The sequence below is a fragment of the Crotalus tigris genome, unplaced genomic scaffold (assembly GCF_016545835.1).
Source record: "Crotalus tigris isolate CLP2741 ecotype Arizona unplaced genomic scaffold, ASM1654583v1 scf7180000024316.1084291, whole genome shotgun sequence".
In the NCBI taxonomy this organism is placed as follows: domain Eukaryota; kingdom Metazoa; phylum Chordata; class Lepidosauria; order Squamata; family Viperidae; genus Crotalus; species Crotalus tigris.
In genome coordinates this window covers 770129-789107 of record NW_024100488.1, presented here as the reverse complement: position 1 = coordinate 789107, position 18979 = coordinate 770129, and the positions used below count along the sequence as shown (strand labels likewise).

At 48.2% G+C, this 18979-nt stretch overlaps 1 protein-coding gene across 1 annotated transcript; it reads right to left on the bottom strand.

Annotated features, from left to right (window-relative positions):
- Positions 1-3104: 3104 nt before the first annotated feature.
- On the bottom strand, positions 3105-17171 carry CLIP3 (CAP-Gly domain containing linker protein 3). Its single transcript, XM_039325136.1, has 14 exons — positions 17022-17171; positions 13844-14000; positions 12983-13122; positions 12283-12376; positions 11407-11568; positions 10483-10601; positions 9203-9439; positions 8197-8332; positions 7438-7575; positions 6580-6714; positions 6255-6378; positions 5812-5873; positions 4999-5071; positions 3105-4509 (listed from the first exon to the last, which is right to left on the bottom strand). Exons 2-14 carry the CDS (start codon positions 13977-13979, stop codon positions 4455-4457), a joined length of 1611 nt encoding a protein of 536 aa, XP_039181070.1. The 5' UTR covers positions 13980-14000; positions 17022-17171; the 3' UTR covers positions 3105-4454.
- Positions 17172-18979: the final 1808 nt, after the last annotated feature.

Here is an 18979-nt window from a genome sequence, read left to right as displayed (position 1 = left end):
AAAAAAAAAATCAAGGTCGCTCGGCATTCTGGGAGTTGAACTAACACTCTCTCACACGCACGCACACACGCACACACACACACATACGTGAAATGAATATTAGATCAGAAGCATTTCAAGGAGTGGGATAATATTTGCCCCCCTCCTCCAAATTACCTTGGGACCTTGGAGGTCTTCTAGTCCAACCTCCTGATACAGGCAGGAGACCCTATAACCATTTCAGACAAATGGCTGTCCAGTCTCTTCTTAAAAACTTCCAGTAATGAAGCACCCACAACTACTGGTGGCAAGGAGTTCCACCGGTTAATTGTTCTCACTGTCAGGAAATTTGTCCTTAGTTTTCAGTTGTTTCCTTCCTTGATTAGTTTCAATCTGTTACTTCTTGTCCAGCCCTCGGGTCCTTTGGAGAATAGGTGGACCCCCCCCTCTTCTTTGTGGCAGCCCCTCGGATATTGGAAGACGGCTATCATGTCCCCCCCCCCTAGTCCTTCTCTTTGTAGGCTAGACATATCCAGTGTTTCTTTATAGGCTATGCGGTTGTTCCAAGCTGGGCTTTTACCTGCAAAATTCCTTATGCATCTTAAATGTCCTAATCCCCTGAGAAAGAGCGGAAAGGAAGAGTCCTGGACACAGTGCACATAGAAACACCTTTTATTAATTTGTTAATAACAGATAAGCAATAACATACTGAGTTTCGTCATGCTCACTTTTTTTTTTGCTTTCCTTCCAGAGAACCTGGATGAGCAAGGAGGGTTCAGGGAAGACAGAAACCATGCAAGATTCCACGGGGAGCTTAGCAGAGGGCACGGCAGGCTGTCTCACATGACGGTTTACAAAGTTATTTCTCTTTGAAAAATTAAAAAAAAAGAAAGACATCTAGGCAGGAAGAACACAATCCCGTGTGATCTCTACGGAAAGAAAGGTTGTGAAGAGCCATCACGTTGCTCTCGAGGCTGGTCTGTGCCTTTGAGGATTAGGCCAGTCCTGGTGGATAATTCAAGGGCAGGGGGCTACCCTCCATTGAGAAGGGGGGGGACACACCAAGATTGTGCCCGATATCAAACTGAAGTCAACCAAAGGTTTATTTATTGCTAGTCAAGGTGACAGAAAACTAAGTAGACAAATGAAGTGAAATGTTTCCAGCAGTTTTCTATAATCTGGCATCTGGAAATTTAAATTATTTTTTTTTTCCCAGCAATGTTGGAAATAGTCATCCCAACTCATTAGGGGGGGCCAGTTTACACAAGGCTGGTTCGAACTTCGATGAGAATGAAACATGGGTCTAAACTGGGGGGGGGGCGCAAGGACCACAACACAATGCAACAATGACCGCGGGAAAGATGTGGGATGAAATGGAGCGGAAGCTTCGATGTAGCCATTTGGGTTTTTTTTAAAATATCATTTTATATATCTGTACATAAAGGTCCCCAATGTTTCACCAAGCTTGGGGTTCCTTCTCGTGGCCTGAATGCCACCCTCCCTTTTTTATTTTTTAAAATCAGTCCAAAAATAGATGCCCACACCATCTCCCCTTCTGATGTTCACCCCATTTTCCCAAATGGAATATTGTGGCCTTTTAGCAGCTATGCCACAAGACTGGAATAACAAGAGTTGGAAGGGACCTTGGAGGTCTTCTAGTCCAACCCTCTGTTCAAGCAGGAAACCTATACCATTCTGGACAAATGGCTGTCCAGACTCTTCTTAACAGCCTCCAGTGTTGGAGCACCCAGACTTCTGGTGGCAAGCTGTTCCACTGATTGATTGATCTCACTGTCAAGAAATTCCTCCTTAGTTCCAGGTTGCTTCTCTCCTTGATTGGTTTCCATCCATTGCTTCTTGTCCTGCCTTCGGCTGCTATGGAGAATAGGCTGACCCCCTCTTCTCTGTGGCAGACCCTCAGATACTGGAAGACTGCTACCATATCATCCCTACTCCTTCTCTTTGTTAGGCTAGGTTCCTGCAACCGTTTATCATATATTTTACCATGCAAGGGGCATTCATAAAACATAGAATCCTACGGCTGGAAGGGACCAGAGAGGTCCTCTAGCCTAACCTGCTCAAGCAGGAGACTCTGTGCCAGGGTGTCCCATCTCAGTAACTTTAAGACCTGTGGATTTCAACTCCCAGAGTCCCCCAGCTAGCCATAAGGCCACAAATTTGCCAAAGTTGGACACCCCTATCCAGACAAATGGCTGTCCAATCTCTTCTAAAAAATCTCCAGTGATGGAGCACCCACTTCTGGAGGCAAGCCGCCCCACTGGTTAATTGTTCTCCACTGTCAGGAAATTTCTCCTCAGTTCTAGGTTGCTTCTCTCCTTGATTAATTTCCATTTGCTGCTTCTTGTCCTTCCTTCTGGTGCTTGTCCCTGGATACCTGTCCCCACAAAGCCCAACCTTACTGGATTTCTGCACAAACAGCACAGAGGTTGAAGGCACACAGGGTCTTAAAGTGACAACCTTGACCTCCATCCCTAATCAATGAGCAGACGGTTCTCTCTCTTCTGGGTTGACAAAGATGATAAGGAAAAGGAATTTGGGACAGCCAGGCAAGCTTTTGCTCAAGGCCAGGTGGAGGGGAGGGACCTGCCTCCCAAGCCAGGAGAAAATTCTAGACTTCAGGCTCAGCTTCCATGCAGATGACAGAAGAACGTTGACACGAGTCAAGGGCGAGCAGAGAAACGTTGACGTTTCTCCATAGAGAATGATTCCACCATCAGCACCATAAAGTTTTGCTGTTTTCGTTTCTGCTTTCTGAGTTCACATTGGGAGTTCACACCCTTCACACCCACAAGCCAGGCTCAGCACTCAGGCTTAGATAAGATAAGACCCTTTTGCCCTCCCCAAAGTCAGTGGAAACTACGTTTGGTTCAACTAAGACAGGAAGCTATCTGTGAAAGGCTGAAATGTTACTAAAATGGATTAAGATTGGTGGTTTTCAAACTGGGTCACTTGAAAATGGGAGGACTTCAACTCCCAGAATTCCTCAGCCTGGGGAAAAACTCTGGATTAAGATCTAATGCTGTGCAGCTGATAAATGCAAGGTTAAGATCAAATTCACTTATAACGTCTTCCCCTGCCTTTTGCTTTAAAAAAAACAACAGAGAACAGACTTCTGGTATTGTACTTACACACAGAGAGACACGCAAACACTACACACCATCAGAGGATGCTATTGGGCGGTTCACCCCTCCCTGTATGTTAATTTGCACAGACATAAGCTAAGCACCGGCTGCTTAACTCACACTAGGTTTTCTTTAAGGTGTCTTGTTGCATCGGTAACCCAAAGAGGGAGGTTTCAGCTAGAAAGGAAGATGGCTAATGAGAGAGGCTACTTAGGGTATCGGTGGGCAAAGGCATTCGCACTCGGCACCCATCCTGCTCACACGTTAGTCACAAAATGGGCAGATGATTTAAAGCCGTGTTTAAATCTGCATTCATGGGCACACTTAAGATTAAGTCACCAAAATGAGCAGAGATTTGCTCTTTGGCAGAGGAGAAGCATCTGGCTTTTGAAATTGGTTGATGATAAGATAAAAACTGCTTAGGAGAAAAAGGGAAACGCCGAGGAATTTTAGTTAAGGCTGCATTTGCATGGAAGAACAAGCCATGATTCTGGAGAGAATCTTAGCTTGATGTTCAACAAGCTGTCTGCTTGGGACTCGGATCCTAACTGGTCGACCAAGCAGAGTGATTCTTGACCACAGCCCTCCTCAATGGAGCATTTGTGGCCCACATTGGCCCAAGGTGGTGTTTTTCAAGCTCGGCAACTTGAAAAATGTACGCGGACTTCCACTCCCAGAATCCCCCAGCCAGCAACTTTAGAAACAAGAGTGCCAGTTTCCTATGTCTGTCACTCAAAGGGCTGGGTCAACTGCAAACTAGGGGAGACTGTTGTCCCTTAGCTGCAGACTCAATTTTAGAATCGTAGTATCCTAGGGCTGGACGGGACCTCAGAGGTCTTCTAGTCCAACCCCCCGCCCAAGGCAGGAGGTCTTACTCCACCCCAGACAAACGGTTGTCCAAGGAAGCCAAGTGGATTTGCAATGTGCTTTTTCATGGTGAAGACCTCAGAACTGGACTATGGATTTCCTGACTGCCGGAAAGCTCAGAGACGTGTCTCCCAAGCATAACTGAAGGGACGTCCTCCCCCCTGCCCCCCCAATAGAAAAATGATTCTAATGGCCGTTGCCAGATCCTCAAAAGAAGTGCTAGAAGAGACCGGTGGTGCCACAGCTCAGAAAGTGGGGAGCAAACAGGAGGGGTTTAGCGTTTCTCACAATCTACTGGGGTGCTCAGGTGATCTAGCAAGGCACTGGGTTCACTAGAATGGTGATGGAGGTGGGGAGCAGGAGAGGTGAGCGACAGATCCGAAGAGCAGTCTTTGATTACGTGGAGAGCGAAGAAAGAGCGGAGGAAGAGGAGGAAGAGTGGGTGCTGGGGGGGGGGCGAGAACTCTACGGCTGCATTTCCGCACGCAGCATCCACGGGAACCAGCAACAGAAGAGGATCCTGTGGGAGAGAACAGGAAGCGTGGTGTGTGATTGGCCTCCGGGATGGTGGGAAAGAAGGGCATGGATCTTCTGAAGACCCTTGGGGAAGGTCTACCTGGTCCATGGAGGACACCTCAAAGGGGTGAAGGAATTCTTGGTGGCTTAGATGACGATTGAGGTCAACAGGAGCATCGCACGAAGAAGAAGACCCAACCCACTACTCAACAATAAGGATGCTGAGGCAAGTTTGTGGAATGAAATTCAACCACCCAAGAGTGAATCACCTGTGGAAGGACCTAGAAACTCAAGAGGGGGGGTGGCCTTCTTCTTTCAGGGGCTCTTGAATCATTTTCCACCCTCCACATGGCCTGTTGCTAGAGGCATGGATTTACAACCATGTTCCTCCCCCCCCCTTGGGCACTTTAAGATGGGTGGACTTCAACTCCCAGAATTCCCCAGCCAGGGATCCGGGGGGCTTCGAAGATGGCCAGATCCCAGTCGCTCTTACCTAGAGATGGAATTTTCTGACGTGATGTCTTTCGGAGATCTGACTGTGGTGAAATTGCGCTTCGGCTGTGAAACTGCAAGAGAGGGGGAAACGCCGTTATTTTTCTTAAACTGGGAAAGGAGCCCGTTCGATGCCCCTCGGCTCCTGGATCTTTGCTCCTGGAGGAGAAGACGTCGAGGACCTTACATTATGGACTTGATAATACTTGGAGTATGGTTTTTGTAGTACCGTTGCACTGGCTAGCTAGCATGGGTTTTCCTGCCTTTGAAACTTTTATGTAGAATATACCGAATATTTTTCTACCAGTCCTGGTTACTAAAAGAGAGTTTTTTCCTGAAGGTTAAGGCTTTTGGCAAATTATTAGCAACACATTTGAAAAAGGCAAATTTAGAGCACAAGAAAGCTCATGTTACTTAGCCTGTGCAACAGGACTTATGCCCAAGCATATTTACCCATGTAGTATAGCTGTATTACTTTTACCCTTCTCACCTCTTCCACCATGTTCTCTTATTGGTATCATTATTATGACTTTGATATATGATTATTATTACTTTGTTGTTTTGCATGTACACTGAGAGTTTCTGCACCGGAGACAAATTCCTTGTATGTCTAATCTCACTTGGCTAAATAAAGTATTGTATTCTATATCACCAGTACTACAGTCCAAACTTCATGTGGAAATCAGCAGAGGCACATGGATGCTTGCCAGAAACCGAGCCGTGGTGAGTTCTCAGCAAATTCCCTCCATGTCGCTTTCCCACAGCCCTTCCTTTCCCCCAAATAGTGTCGAAGGGAAGTCCGGGCTATACCTACTGGTCACTTGGTGCACCTTCTTTCCTGAAGTGGCATCTTGAGAGTCCTTGGGGCCTCCAATTCTGCAAGAGAGAGAGAGAAAGAGAGAGAGAGAGAGAGAGGGAGGGAGGGAGGGAGAGAGAGTTGCAATTCACTTAAGAACAAAGATAACAGGGAGCCCTCAATTTACATTCATTAGCTTAGTGACCATTTGAAGTTACAATAGCACTGAAAAAAGCAACTTGTGGCTTCTTGCGATTATGACCATCGCAGCATCCCCATGGTCACGTGGCAAACCGGGGAATTCTGGGAGTTGAAGTTCACGGGTCTTCAAGGGGCCAAGGTTGGATACTCCTGGCACAGAGCATGGGGTTGGACTAGAAGACCTCCAAGATCCCTTCCAGCCCTAGGATGCTATACAATCCAAGGAAGCCTCATTCCCAGCACCTAAACAGCCAACCTACCTCTGGACCCTGGACGGGGGGGCAAAAACGCCATGCTTAGGGGCGCAGGTGAAGTAGCGAACCCCAAAAACAGAGCCGTCGTGCTTCCCTGTCGGTTTGTCCAGCTCAATTCCAAACCAGTAGCCTAAAAGAAGAGAGACGGACAACAGAGAGCAATGTAAACATTATCTCAATATTTGCACTAGTTGTGACTTATGTCGTACCGTCCATGAATCCTGATAAAGGTCGCAAACGGTTGAGATGCCATATCTTAGCTCCCCCCCCCGACTTCATTCCCACCCTTGGGCAGGGTCTTCCCATCCAACCTCTACCTTGTCGGCCTTACCTGGAGCAAAATCGGTCTTCCCGTAGAAACGAATGACCCCTTGCTTCTGTCCAGCCACCAGCACCTGATCTCCAATGTCGATCTTCAGTCCTTCGCGGTCCAGGCTGCCCACGGATAAGGATTTCTTTCTGAGCGCTGGGCGGAGAAGGGAGAGGAATAAGGGGGACAAATTTTGGGTGACCCCCCCCCATGTAGGATTCCAAGACTTTAGAGCCCTCGGTGGGGGTTTGCTTGCAGACGTTTCATTAACCAACTAGGTAACATCACCAGTATTAGAAGGGGAAGGAGTTTGCAGAGTGGAAGAGAAGGAGAAGAGGAAGGATGGAGGAGGAGGAGGGGGAGGACAACTGTGGGGTCCTTGGTGCTCTCTGAAGTTGGTTGTTTCTGTGCAGACATTTCCTTGCCCAACTAGGTAACTTCATCCGAGTGAGGGAGGAGGGAGTTTGCACCCCATTTATATAGAGTTGTCTTCTCTGCCAGTCTTAGTGGGTGTTGTTTTCTCCTTGGTAGTGCCTTGATTAGAGTATTGTTTTTTGCTTGATTGTTTGTCTGATGTTAATCCCTGCTTATCTAAGTGCTGGCTGCTGCAGAGGAGGGGTTCCCCCACATTTACCAGCACTGATGATGTTACCTAGTTGGGTCATGAAACGTCTGCAAGCAAACAACCAAGCTCAGAGAGCACTAAGGACCCCACAGTTCAACTTGGATGTCTGGTGCTGGTATCCCCCCTCCCCCAGCAGCCACCCTCCAAGACCTGAACAATTGAGTCAAAGCTGAGAGAAGAAGCCCCCCTCTGGGGCCTGCCAGCCACCAGGGGCCCCTTCTGCAGCCCCCTTTCCAAAGAGATCCCCAAGCTACCTTTCCGGTCTTTGTCCTTCTCCTTGCGCCCTTTGGCTGTCATGCGGGAAAAATCCATGCGGGGGGTCCGTGGGGTGGAGGTGACCGACGGTATTTGGTCAGCAGCTTTGGAGATCTTGGACACTGAAGCGAACAGTCCTGGGAAAGCAAGAAAGAAGAAAAAGGCAGCCCTGGTTAATGACGCAGGCTGTAATTCCACCATGATCATCCACTAAACAAGGCAGTTGTTAAGGGAGATGGGAGTTTAAGAAGCATGATAAATGTAGATGATAGATAGATAGATAGATAGATAGATAGATAGATAGAAAGATAGATAGATAGACAGACAGATAGACAGACAGATAGAAAGATAGGATAGGGAAGATAGATAGATAGATAGATAGATAGATAGATAGATAGATAGATAGATAGATAGATAGATAGATAGATAGGATAGAGAAGATAGATAGATAGATAGATATAGATAGATAGAAAGATAGGATAGATAGATAGATAGATAGATAGATAGATAGATAGATAGATAGATAGATAGACAGACAGATAGAAAGATAGGATAGGGAAGATAGATAGATAGATAGATAGATAGATAGATAGATAGATAGATAGATAGATAGACAGACAGACAGACAGACAGATAGATATGTGGCCGTGGGGATGCTGCAGCGTTCATAAGTGTGAGAACCGTTTGTAAGTCACTTTTTTCAGTGCTGTCGTTAACTTCAAACGGTGGGTTGAAGTCCTACCTCTGCCAAAACTCACCATGCTTCGGAGGGCAAATGAAGTAGCGGATGCCGCCCACGCTGCCGTCATTCTTGCCCTCCGGCGTATCCAGCTCCACGCCGACCCACTGGCCACTGGCAAACTCGGTGGTGCCACAGAAACGCAAGGTGCCCACCTGCAGCCAAACACGATGGGGTCAAATTGCACGTGGAGAACAGGAAATTACCTGCACATCACCTGGCTGGAAACACATGTAATCTGAGCTGGGAATCTAACGGGATGCTAAGGATCCCTCGAAAAACCTAATTCAACAAGGCTGATCCAGATGGGGAAACAGCGGCTGGCATAGGTGGCTGACTGGCACAGGTGAATATTTGGATGGCAGTATAATGTGTAGCCCGGCCCCAAGAGTTATATAGATTGCAAACCATCTTGGATAGCTGTTCTAGGGGTAGAACATATTAAGTCCCTATACAGTCTGAAAGGATCCCACATTTTCAGGGGTGCTGCAGAAGTGGCTATGTTCTTGGTCTGCACACAGACGTTCCTTCCTTCCTTCCTTCCTTCCTTCCTTCCTTCCTTCCTTCCTTCCTTCCTTCCTTCCTTCCTTCCTTCCTTCCTTCCTTCCTTCCTCCTACCAAATCCAATCTTTGGTTATCTTTGGCTACACATCTGTAGATTAACGCAGACAGAGCCCTGAAGAAGGTACACAGGAACTGTTAAGAGTAAATATAATTCTGTCCCTGGAAAGGGGGGAAAAGTGAGGAAGAAACTCAAGACCGTCCTGCCTTCATTCTCTTTGGTATAAGAGGGGAAAATCTGGCTGGCTTCCAGGATTCGGTAATCCTATCCTGCAACACTGAGAGAGCAATTCTGCAATTGCTGCCATATCAGACTCCCTCAAAGGGCTGACGACCTCCACGACGGGGTTCCCCATCCTTAGGCAGATGAAAAAAACAGGCCGTTCTGATGAGCCTGAGAGAGACCCGGGGGGGGGGAGAACCCTCTCCTCTCCCAGGTCCTTGTGCAGCTGTGCCTTCCTTACCTTCTGCCCGTCCACCAGGACCCGGTCACCCAGCTTAAGGCCAAGAGAGAGGAGCATGAGGTTCCCAGGAATATTGTCGTAGTTGGGTAAGGTGACCTTGGGCAGGCTGCAAGTCAAAGGCACGGCATCCAGCAGCAGCTGCTTCAGCTCCTTGGCGATCATGGCAGCCTCGGCCTTGTCCAGGGTCATGTCCATGGGATCTGGCACGACGTCAGCCGGGACCTGCCCTTTGCTATTCTGTTGAGAGAAAGAGAGAGAGGGGGGACAATGCGGTTTCTCCCACCCACGGACAATGCGGGCTCTTTCCACCGATGGCACTAAAGGCCTCCTTCATAAAGTTAAAGGGGGTCTCAATGAAACCCCAAGGAAAGCTGGGTGCTTCCAACGAAAAATAACAGAATATCAGAGTCACATGGCACCTTGGAGGTCATCTAGTCCAACCCCCTGCTCAGGCAGGACACCCTATATCAATTCAGACAAATGGCTGTCCAATCTCTTCTTAAAAACCTCCAGGGATGGAGCATCCACAACTTCTGGAGGGAAGCTGTTCCAACGGTTGATTGTTCTCACTGTCAGGAAATTACCCCTTAGTTCTCGGTTGCTTCCTTCCTTGATTAGTTTCAATCTGTTGCTTCTTGTTCTGCCTTCGGGTGCTTTGGAGAATAGCTCGACACACACACACACACACCACTCTTCTTTGTGACAGCCCCTCAAATACTGGAACACTGCTACCATGTCACACCCTAGTCCTTCTCGTCATTAGAACAGATATACCCAATTCCTGCAACTGACTCTCCTATGTTTTCGCCTCCAGCCCCCCCACGATCATCTTTGTTGTTCTTCTCTGCACTCTTTTTTTAAGGGTCTCAACATTTTTTGCATTGTGTTGACAACCTTTTTCTTTCCGCTAATGTCACTTACAGCAGTGTCGCTGGAGGTGCTCACCTACACCCAGTCTCCTGATTAACAGGCTGGGCTATTTTTACGGCATCTTCAAAATCTAATTTTTGCCTCTGGTTTGACACATTTTGTATGTGAGCCTCAATCGGTGTCTGGTTCCTCTGGCAGCTGTCTAGAGAGGGGTCGGTCAAAAGTCCCCGACATGCATTAAAAACAAACGAATCACATCTAACAGAAGATCTAATTGCATTGAGTAATAATAATAATAATAAAGAATATTGTGAAGGCATTGGATCAATGTTCCATGAGAATGGGGGTCTTTCTTATTCTCGGTCAAAGACCCATCTGCCCGTTATCTGTGCCCCCCTTTTTTTTCTCACCCTGACAGCGGGGTTGGCCCCATGTTCCAGAAGACACTTCACGGCCCCCAAGCAGAGATTCGAAGCAGCGATGTGTAAGGCGGTTCCATGGTTAAAATCACTGCATGTCGAGTTGAGAACTTCAGGGGGAAAAAAGCAGTACGGACTCAGTCGGGATTCTGAATTAGTTTAGGATGCATTTGCACAATACTAGGCTCTGTACAGCCCCCGGCCTTGGAGGGAAGGAAGGCCCAGTGCTAGGGGTAGGCAACCTTGGCTCTTGTATGACTGGTGGACTTCAACTCCCAGAATTCCTGAGCCAGCATGGGTGAATTATGGCCCCTTTAGGACTTGTGGACTTCAACTCCCAGAATTCCTGAGCCAGCATGGGGGAACTATGGCCCCTTCATGACTCGTGGACTTCAACTCCCAGAATTCCTGAGCCAACATGGAGGAATTATGGCCCCCTCATGACTTGTGGACTTCAACTCCCAGAATTCCTGAGCTAGCCATGCTGAGAGGAAAGGGAGAGGTTTCCAAGCTGAGCCATGATGGCTTAGGAATTCTGGGAGTTGAAGTTCACGAGTCATAAAAGAGCCAAGGTGGCCTACCTCTTTAGGTCCCACGTTCGGTTTCTCTAACTGGAAAGGCCTCTCCATGAAGCTCTTCAGCAGACACAAGCAATCATGCTAGCATGCTGGAGGACTTGAAAATGGGTGGACTTCAGCTCCCAGAATTCCCTAGCCAGCCTGCTATTGAACTTGAAGAGGGGTGGGGAATTCTGGAAGTTGAAGTCCACCCCTCTTTAAATTCCCAGGGTTGCCAAACACCGTCTTGAGCCATTAATTGGTTGACTTAAAAATGGCGATGGACAGCAAAAGTGCCAGGTCATTTTGGCCTCCCTCCACCTGGGCAACATGTCCGACCTCCTTCGTGCAAACACACCTTTGGGCTTGGAGGCCTTGAGGAGGATGCGGATGAGTTCGGGGACGTCAAAGTAGGCCGCGTAATGGAGCGCGTTCATGTTGGTCCAGCGGCTGCGTAGTGTCACATCTGCGTCCAGGGCCAGCAGCTGGTTAGAGAGGCGCACGGCGGCAGCGGGATCACCTGGGATGAGCAGAAGCACAGGTGAGCTGTATCAAAAGCCTCCCTAAAGGAAACTGACCCCATAAGTCAACTCTAAGTGAGAGGGGGAGCACATAAATCAATACAATAATTAAATTAAACTAAAAAATAAAATATAAAAATAATAAAATAAAAATAAAACAGGAAGTAAAATGGGAAGTAAAAAGGGAAGTGAAAAGGGAAGGGAAGTAAAAAGAATTGTTAGCAAGTACTTTAGGAGTGGTGCTTTATTCTTTCCAGAGAACTATATTCTAATTTAACCTACAATGCCTCTTTTTTCTTGGAAAAAAATAGAGGCAACAAGAAGGATTTTAAAAAATATATAATTTTGCTTGGTAAAGGAAAATTCAAGTGCCAAGGAAACCAGGAAAAAATATACAAAAATGCATATTCTAATAAAGGACGGCTTTCTCAAATAATGGACACACAGTCATGGTAATCAAAATTTTATAAGAAAGGAAGAGGTTTGTCAAGAAGGGGCTCAGAAAATTCAGACTGTGTTTTTTGGGCAACTCAGCACCAGTCTGTGCTTAAAGCACAATGCAAAACTGGACCAGCCTTAAGAAACATGCATTTTTTCTAGTTTCATAGCTTTTAATATTGTAAACCGTCCAGAGTCACCTCAGGGGTCAAGATGGCTGGCAAATAAATTTAATAAGTAAATAAATACATATCCATTTCATTTTTCTGCCTTACCCACGCCGTGTGCACCAGCTTTACATGCGTAATGCAGGAGAGTCATATCTGTCAGCCCATCCCGGTCATCGACGTGGCAGCCACGCTTCAGGATCTGAAGAGGACAGACGAGCAAGAAAGAGGCTATCAGTAGTCCTCAACGTATGACCACAATTGGGTCTGCAATTTGGTCACTAAGCAAGTCATGATGAGACAGGATCAATTTCATGACCATTTGGATCATGGTCATTAAGCAAATCATGATTAAGCAAATTCAGCTTTCATATCTAAGGCAGGACCAGAACTCCCAGTTTCCTGATGATTGGCTCAAAGTCACCCAGCCGTCTTTCATGCTGAAGGTGGGACTAGAACTCACCGTCTCCTGGTGATTGTCCCCAAATCATCCAGATGGCTTTCATACCTAAAGTGGGATTATAACTCCCAGCCTCCTGGTAATTGGCCCAGAGTCACTTAGCCACCTTTCACACCGAAGACAGGACTAGAACTCACTGTCACCTAGTGATTGTTGCAAAGTCACCCAGCTGGTTTTCCTGCTTAAGGAGAGACTAGAACTCAACATTTCCTGCTGATTGGTCGAACGTCTCCCAAATGGCTTTCGTGCCTAAAGTGGGACTACAACTCACGGTCTCCTGGTTTCTAACCTGGTGCCTTCACCTCTTAACCCTCGGCCACCCCCGGGGGTCTGCCCTTGCCCGCTCACCTCATTGCCGATCATGTCGATCTTGTGCTGCACCTGGGGAACCCATTGGCGGATGATGGCGAACAGCTCCGGGACGGTAGTGATGGGATCGTAAAGGATTTCTTGGCAAGCAGGATCGTTGGGATCAAAGAAAGTGAAAGCTGCAGGGAAGGAGGGGGGAGGGGGAAAGGATTTCACCCCACAGTTGGTTTCAAACTTCAGATGGGTGGGCCATTGGTTAAAGAGGGGGTCTCCAACTTTGGCCACTTTAAGGCTTGTGGACTTCAACTCCCAGAATTCCCCAGCCACCCCTGACAGATATCCTTACTTCAGATATCAGACAAGTAAGTCCTTAATTTATGACCGCAATTGAGAAAGTCACTGAAAGTCAGTGAAAAAAGTCACTTATGGCCAGTTTTCAAACTTAATGACCATTGCAGCATCCCCACGGTCATATGATCAAACTGTGGGCACCTGGCAACTGACATGGTTGCACTGGGTCATGTGATCATCATTTGTTACCTTCCCAGGCAGCTTCCAACAAGCAAAATCAACGCGGGGAAGCTGGAAAATAACATTGTCTGCATAATTTATATTGACAGGCTATCAGTTCATATTTGTGACCTGGTGCAATTTTTATTTCCCTGACAGAAAGCCTTTTTCTCTTAATCCGAACCCCATTTTGCCTCTCTCACACCCCTTTCCTGGCTGTCTCTTTTATGCGCTGCGATGCACAATGTCCTCCTTGTCTGGGCTCCACCATTAAAAAAAAAACAACCACCCCAGGATTTGACCCAGAATCCCGGTCAGCTGGTCAAGGAGAAAAGCCATCCAGGGAAGGATAAGGCTGAAGAAGAACAGGATGGGAAGGAAACAGCTCACCATAATCTTTGGGGAGCGGAGCTGGGGCTGAAGGGTGGACGATGGGCTTCTTCCTCCTCTCCAGGATTGGGCTCTGGAATTCCAGCGCCTGGTGGTCTTCCTCGGAAGGGAGCTCGGCGGAGTCGTCTTTGGTCATGGCAGCGGGAAGCTCTTTTCTCTGTTCAAGGTCCAGCAGGAGAAGAGAAATCGGTCAGCCAGGTGACAGCAAAGGAATTGGAAACTCAGGCCTGCTATGGATTAATTTATTTTAGTCCCATCTTGATTATCTTTATACATAACTCCAGGTGGTGAACATGCCTAATATTCCTTCCTCCTCCTATTTTCCACATAACGACAACCCTGTGAGGTGGGTTGGGCTGAGAGAGAGGGGATTGGCCCAAAGTCACTCAGCCAGCTTTCATGCCTAAAATGGGACTAGAACTCACTAGATTGGCCCAAGTCACCCAGCTGGCTTTCATAGCTAAGATGGGACTAGAACTCACCGTCTCCTGGTGACTGGCCCACAGTCACCCAGCTGGCTTTTGGGCCTAAGGCAGGACTACAACTCACCATCGCCTGGTTTCTGGCTGGGGCCTTAACCACTCAATCAAGCTGACTGTCTTGCCACCCATGAGACAAGTTTAAGGATTACAAAGAGAGGGAGTAACTCTCCAAAAATTGAGAACATAGAAAGATTTAAGCGCGTAAGCTCAGGTTTTCCTTGTGGATAACCTCTTGGTTATTCCTGATTGAATGTACTTATTAAATTTGTACGTTTGTTAAATTTACACGCTGCCCATCTCACTGGTGAGGGACTCTGGGCACCTTATAACCTCACAAAAACAGTGATATAAAATAATTATATAAAATCCGGAAGACATGAATATGAATATAATAGCTGGCCATTCTTAAGAAATTACAGAAGTCAAGGTACTCTCAATCCTGAGCAAGCTTTGCAAAAAAACCCCTTTTTATCTCAAATCAAACCATAAAACATTTTTATGCTTTGGGTTAAGCCACAGCTTGCTTAATTATGCTTCATTGACTAAGCCATAATTAGCCGGGTTCCTGTAATAAATTAAGCTGTAAACCATGGTCAGCTTTATGGCTTGGTTCGCACATGGCACTAAACCAATACAAAACAAATGGTATTTGGCGTCCTAGAGTGAACAAACCAGCCAAAATCACCTGTCTAAAAGGCTCTTGTTAGGAGTGAGCTTGCCAAAGCTGCAATATTCTATTCAAGTAGGATTTATGGTCAAGTCCACTTTACTACTGTGCCAACTGAGTTTAGCATGTGGGGACTTCAACTCCCAGAATTCCCCAGTCAGCATGCTAATGAACTGGAAAATTTATGGACTACAACTCCCAGCATTCATTGCTGGCTGGGGAATTCTAGGAGCTGAAGTCCACACAGCAACCACAGCTCCACGAAAGAGGCTACTAAAGCTGGAGAACTACTGTGATTTTGTATGGGGAATTCTGGGAATTGAAGTCCACCACTCTTCAAGTTACCCGGGTTGAAAATGCACTGCTCTCCATTTAAAATGACTGAGAATTGAACACACACTAAAAAGAGTTTTTTTTTCTCCTGCCAGCTTCCTTTAACCAACAGCACCATTCCGCTTCAAGAGAGTCACACCATTTGTCACCTCTTCGCAATCCACACTACCACACGTGGACTCTTCTGGAAATCTGGCTGGATTCCGATTCCCACGTGCACCATCCCCGAAACAGAGGTGATCTCGCTAAGCATTAAAGCTCCATAAAGGGACTCTAGGATCCATTTAATGGGGAGCAGATTCTGGCAGGGCTGCTATTCCCAAGCTTTCTTTGGGAATGCCTTAAGAATGGATGATGTACAACACCCGCACTCACACACTCTTCCTTCCTGTACAAAACCCACACTCACACACTCTCCCTTCCGAGAGGCCCATGAGATGGAGGCGATCAATACGAGGCCTGGCAATCCTGTATGTGTGTCAGAGCTGGGCTCTCAACAATGCAGAGATTGCTTGGGTGTGTGGATTTGTGTATGTGTATTTCTGTGTCTCTGGGTGTCTTCCAGATGGGTAGCTGGCTCTGTTTTGCGGATTGAGAGAGGGGTGCTGCCCTGTCTGTGAAATTCCCATGCAATGCAGGACTCCAGTCTTGGGTCTTGAGACCTCCTGGGGTTTGTACTTAGTGGGTTCGTTTGTTTTTTTGCAAAGAGATATGCCTCTTTTTTCCATAAAAGAGAAAGGGGGGGGGAATAAAATAAAAAATGAAACAAAATAAAATAGTATAAACTAAAATAATATGACATGAAATAAAATATAAAATAAAAAATAATAAATTAAAATAAAATAATAATTCAAATCAAACCAAATCGGTGAAACGAAACGAAACAAAACCCTTTTGAGAACAGGTAAAATCCTGGCACCTTCGCAGGAGAAATGGGGGGGGGGGTGTTTCCCTTTCAAAAATGCTCCCATCCTCAATCGCAGCAAAGCGGGCATCATGCATGCATATTTACATCCTCAATCTGGCACTTTCCAGACCGGCTGGGACTTCGGCTCCCAGAATTCCTAGCAGCCAGGACAATAGCAACACCAGCTGAGGACGATGGGAGAGGTAGTACTCCGAAATGGAGTCCTGCTCCCTCCAGGGGCTGTCTTTAGCCCAGAGAGACCCTCCCCCCCCCGCCTTAACCTGGCTAGCCTTTTTTGTCCTTGCGGGGAGGGAGGGACGGGGGGAGCCCAACGATGCTCCAGCCCCCAAATTGGGGTGGGGTGGGAGGGGGGAGAACTTCCCCTAAGAGGCCAAGGCAGAATTCCCAGCATTTGATGGAGGGCGGGGGGGGGGGTGATGAAGGGGGAGGAGAGGGCACCATCCTTCCCACCCTGGGATGCAGGAGCGGGACGGGCAGACGGAGCATCCCGGTCCAGCGGGGGTGGGAAGGGGCGGCGGGGGCGCTTCGCAGGGCCAGGCCGGGGGCTACGGCGGGGGGGGGAGGCCGAAGAGCGGTCGGAAGGAGCGGCGGGGAGGGCGGGAGTGGGGGGGGTAGGACCAGGAGCAGGGATGCTGCGGGCTGCGACGCGCCAGGACGGGGCCCGCAGGAGCATCTCCGCTGCGGGGAGGAACGGCCGGGGGGGGGGTCGCTCATCCTCCGGGAAGGGCTCCTCGGGCTCGGCGGCCGGGAGGCAGCGCGCCCACCTACCGGGCGGAGAATGCAGCGGCGGCGGCGAGGCGACCCTCGGCTGGGCTCGGCGGGCGCAGCGCGGAATGGAGGAGGAGGAGGAGGCGGTGATGGCAGCGCTCATGCGCCGCCCGCAGCATCATCGGCCGCGGCATCAGCAGCCGAAGCCGCCCCCTGGCCCGCCTCTGCAGCCCCCGCGCCGCCCCCGCCTCCGGAGGGTCGTCGCTGCGGGGATCCGGGGGGACGCAGGCCCGGGGAAGGGCTGGCGAGGGGCAGGAGGCTGCTGAGCCGGGACCCTCCGTCCACTCCCGGGGGGGGGTTGGGGGTCTCTCGGGGGGGGGTTGGGGGTCTCTCCGGAAAAAAAAGACGGCCAGAAATCCCAGCTGCACCCCCTCCCTCCCTTGGGGCTGAGAAGTTGGGGGCCCCCAGCTGGGCACCTTCCCGCCAGAGAGCTGGCAGACCTCTCTCCAAAGAGGAGGCCAATGGCCATTCAGGTAGTTCTCCGACTTACGACGGTCTGTTTAGTGATGGTTCAAAACTACAATGGCACTGGAAAAAAAGGGACTTCTGACCGTTTTTCCCCAGTGCGGCAGTTTCACTGAAAAGACCTTTGATCCGTTTGATGATTAGATGTTTATCCAGCTTTTATTATTCTACAAGCCAACGTACCTACTCTTCCTTCCTCCTTCCCTTTTGCTCACAACAACCCTGTGAGGTGGGCTGGGCTGAGAATGAGTGACTGGCCCAAAGTCACCCAGCTGGCTTTCGTGCCTAAGGTGAGACTAGAACTCACTGTCTTTTGGGGATTGAGCAAAAGTCACCCAACCAGTTGCCTAAGGCGGGACTAGAACTCCCCGTCTCCTGGTGATTGGCCCAAAGTCACCTAGCCGGCTTTCATGGCTAAGGCACACTAGAACTCACCATCTCCTGATGATTGGCCAGCCCCTTCAGAACACAACACCAAACCCACTTTCCCCCCAGAATTTTCCAGAAGAAACACCGCATGACAGCGATCTGTTGGAAGGCAGCTAAGCAAAGAACCATCCACTGGGCCCGTATAAATGATCTCAAAAACCTCAGCCAGTTGAAAATTCCAGGAACGCAAACCAAATTGGGATATCCATAGTCTGGAGGAATGTGGTTTCCAACAGCACAGAAGAATTGCCATCTCCTTCTGGGAAAATAAATCTCATCCTGCCTAATTTTATATGCCACAACTCACTGTCTGGCTGCCTTCCAGCCTTAAAATCTCCATTCCCCCCCCCCCAGATCTGCTTCGTCTGCAACTTTTCCAGCTCTTAACTTCACTCTGGGTTGGGGGGGGTGAGCAGATATATGCAAAATATAACTAAGTGTGATCACACCATAGATTTATGTAAGGGGTGAGGTAAATCATTGCAATTTTCTTTTGGTTCCTTGGCTAGTCAGCCTAATGTGGAATTGGCTGGTTTCCAAACAGTTCCACGCTGGGACAGCACCATAACCCATTATCCACTTCATTATGTTTCTCAACTTCAGCAACTTCAACAGGCGTAGACTTCCAGAAATCCCCAGTGAGCATGGGAGTTGGAGTCCACATCTCTTTTACGTTTACTGGCATATTGGCTGGGGAATTTTGAGAGTTGAAGTCCACTCATCTTAAAGCATGCTAGTACACTTGAAGACAGAATTTTGGGGAATTCTGGAAGCTGAAGTGCACCTATCTTAAAAATTCATTAGAATGCTGGCTGGGGAATCCTGGGAGCTGAAGTCCACGCTTCTTTAAGCGGAGAAGCACTGACCCACTTGAAGGCACTCCATTGTGTTTAGTGTGTATGGTGGGGAGCTATAGATCCTGCCAGGGTTTTCACGGGGGAAGTTTTAAAAAATCAAGATGGGAACCTGAGTCCCAAGATCGCTGTCTTAACTTTTGAAAGACTGTAGACACACCTGGATCCATGGCTTCCCTCCTCCTGATGTAATCAAAGCCATGCAAAATA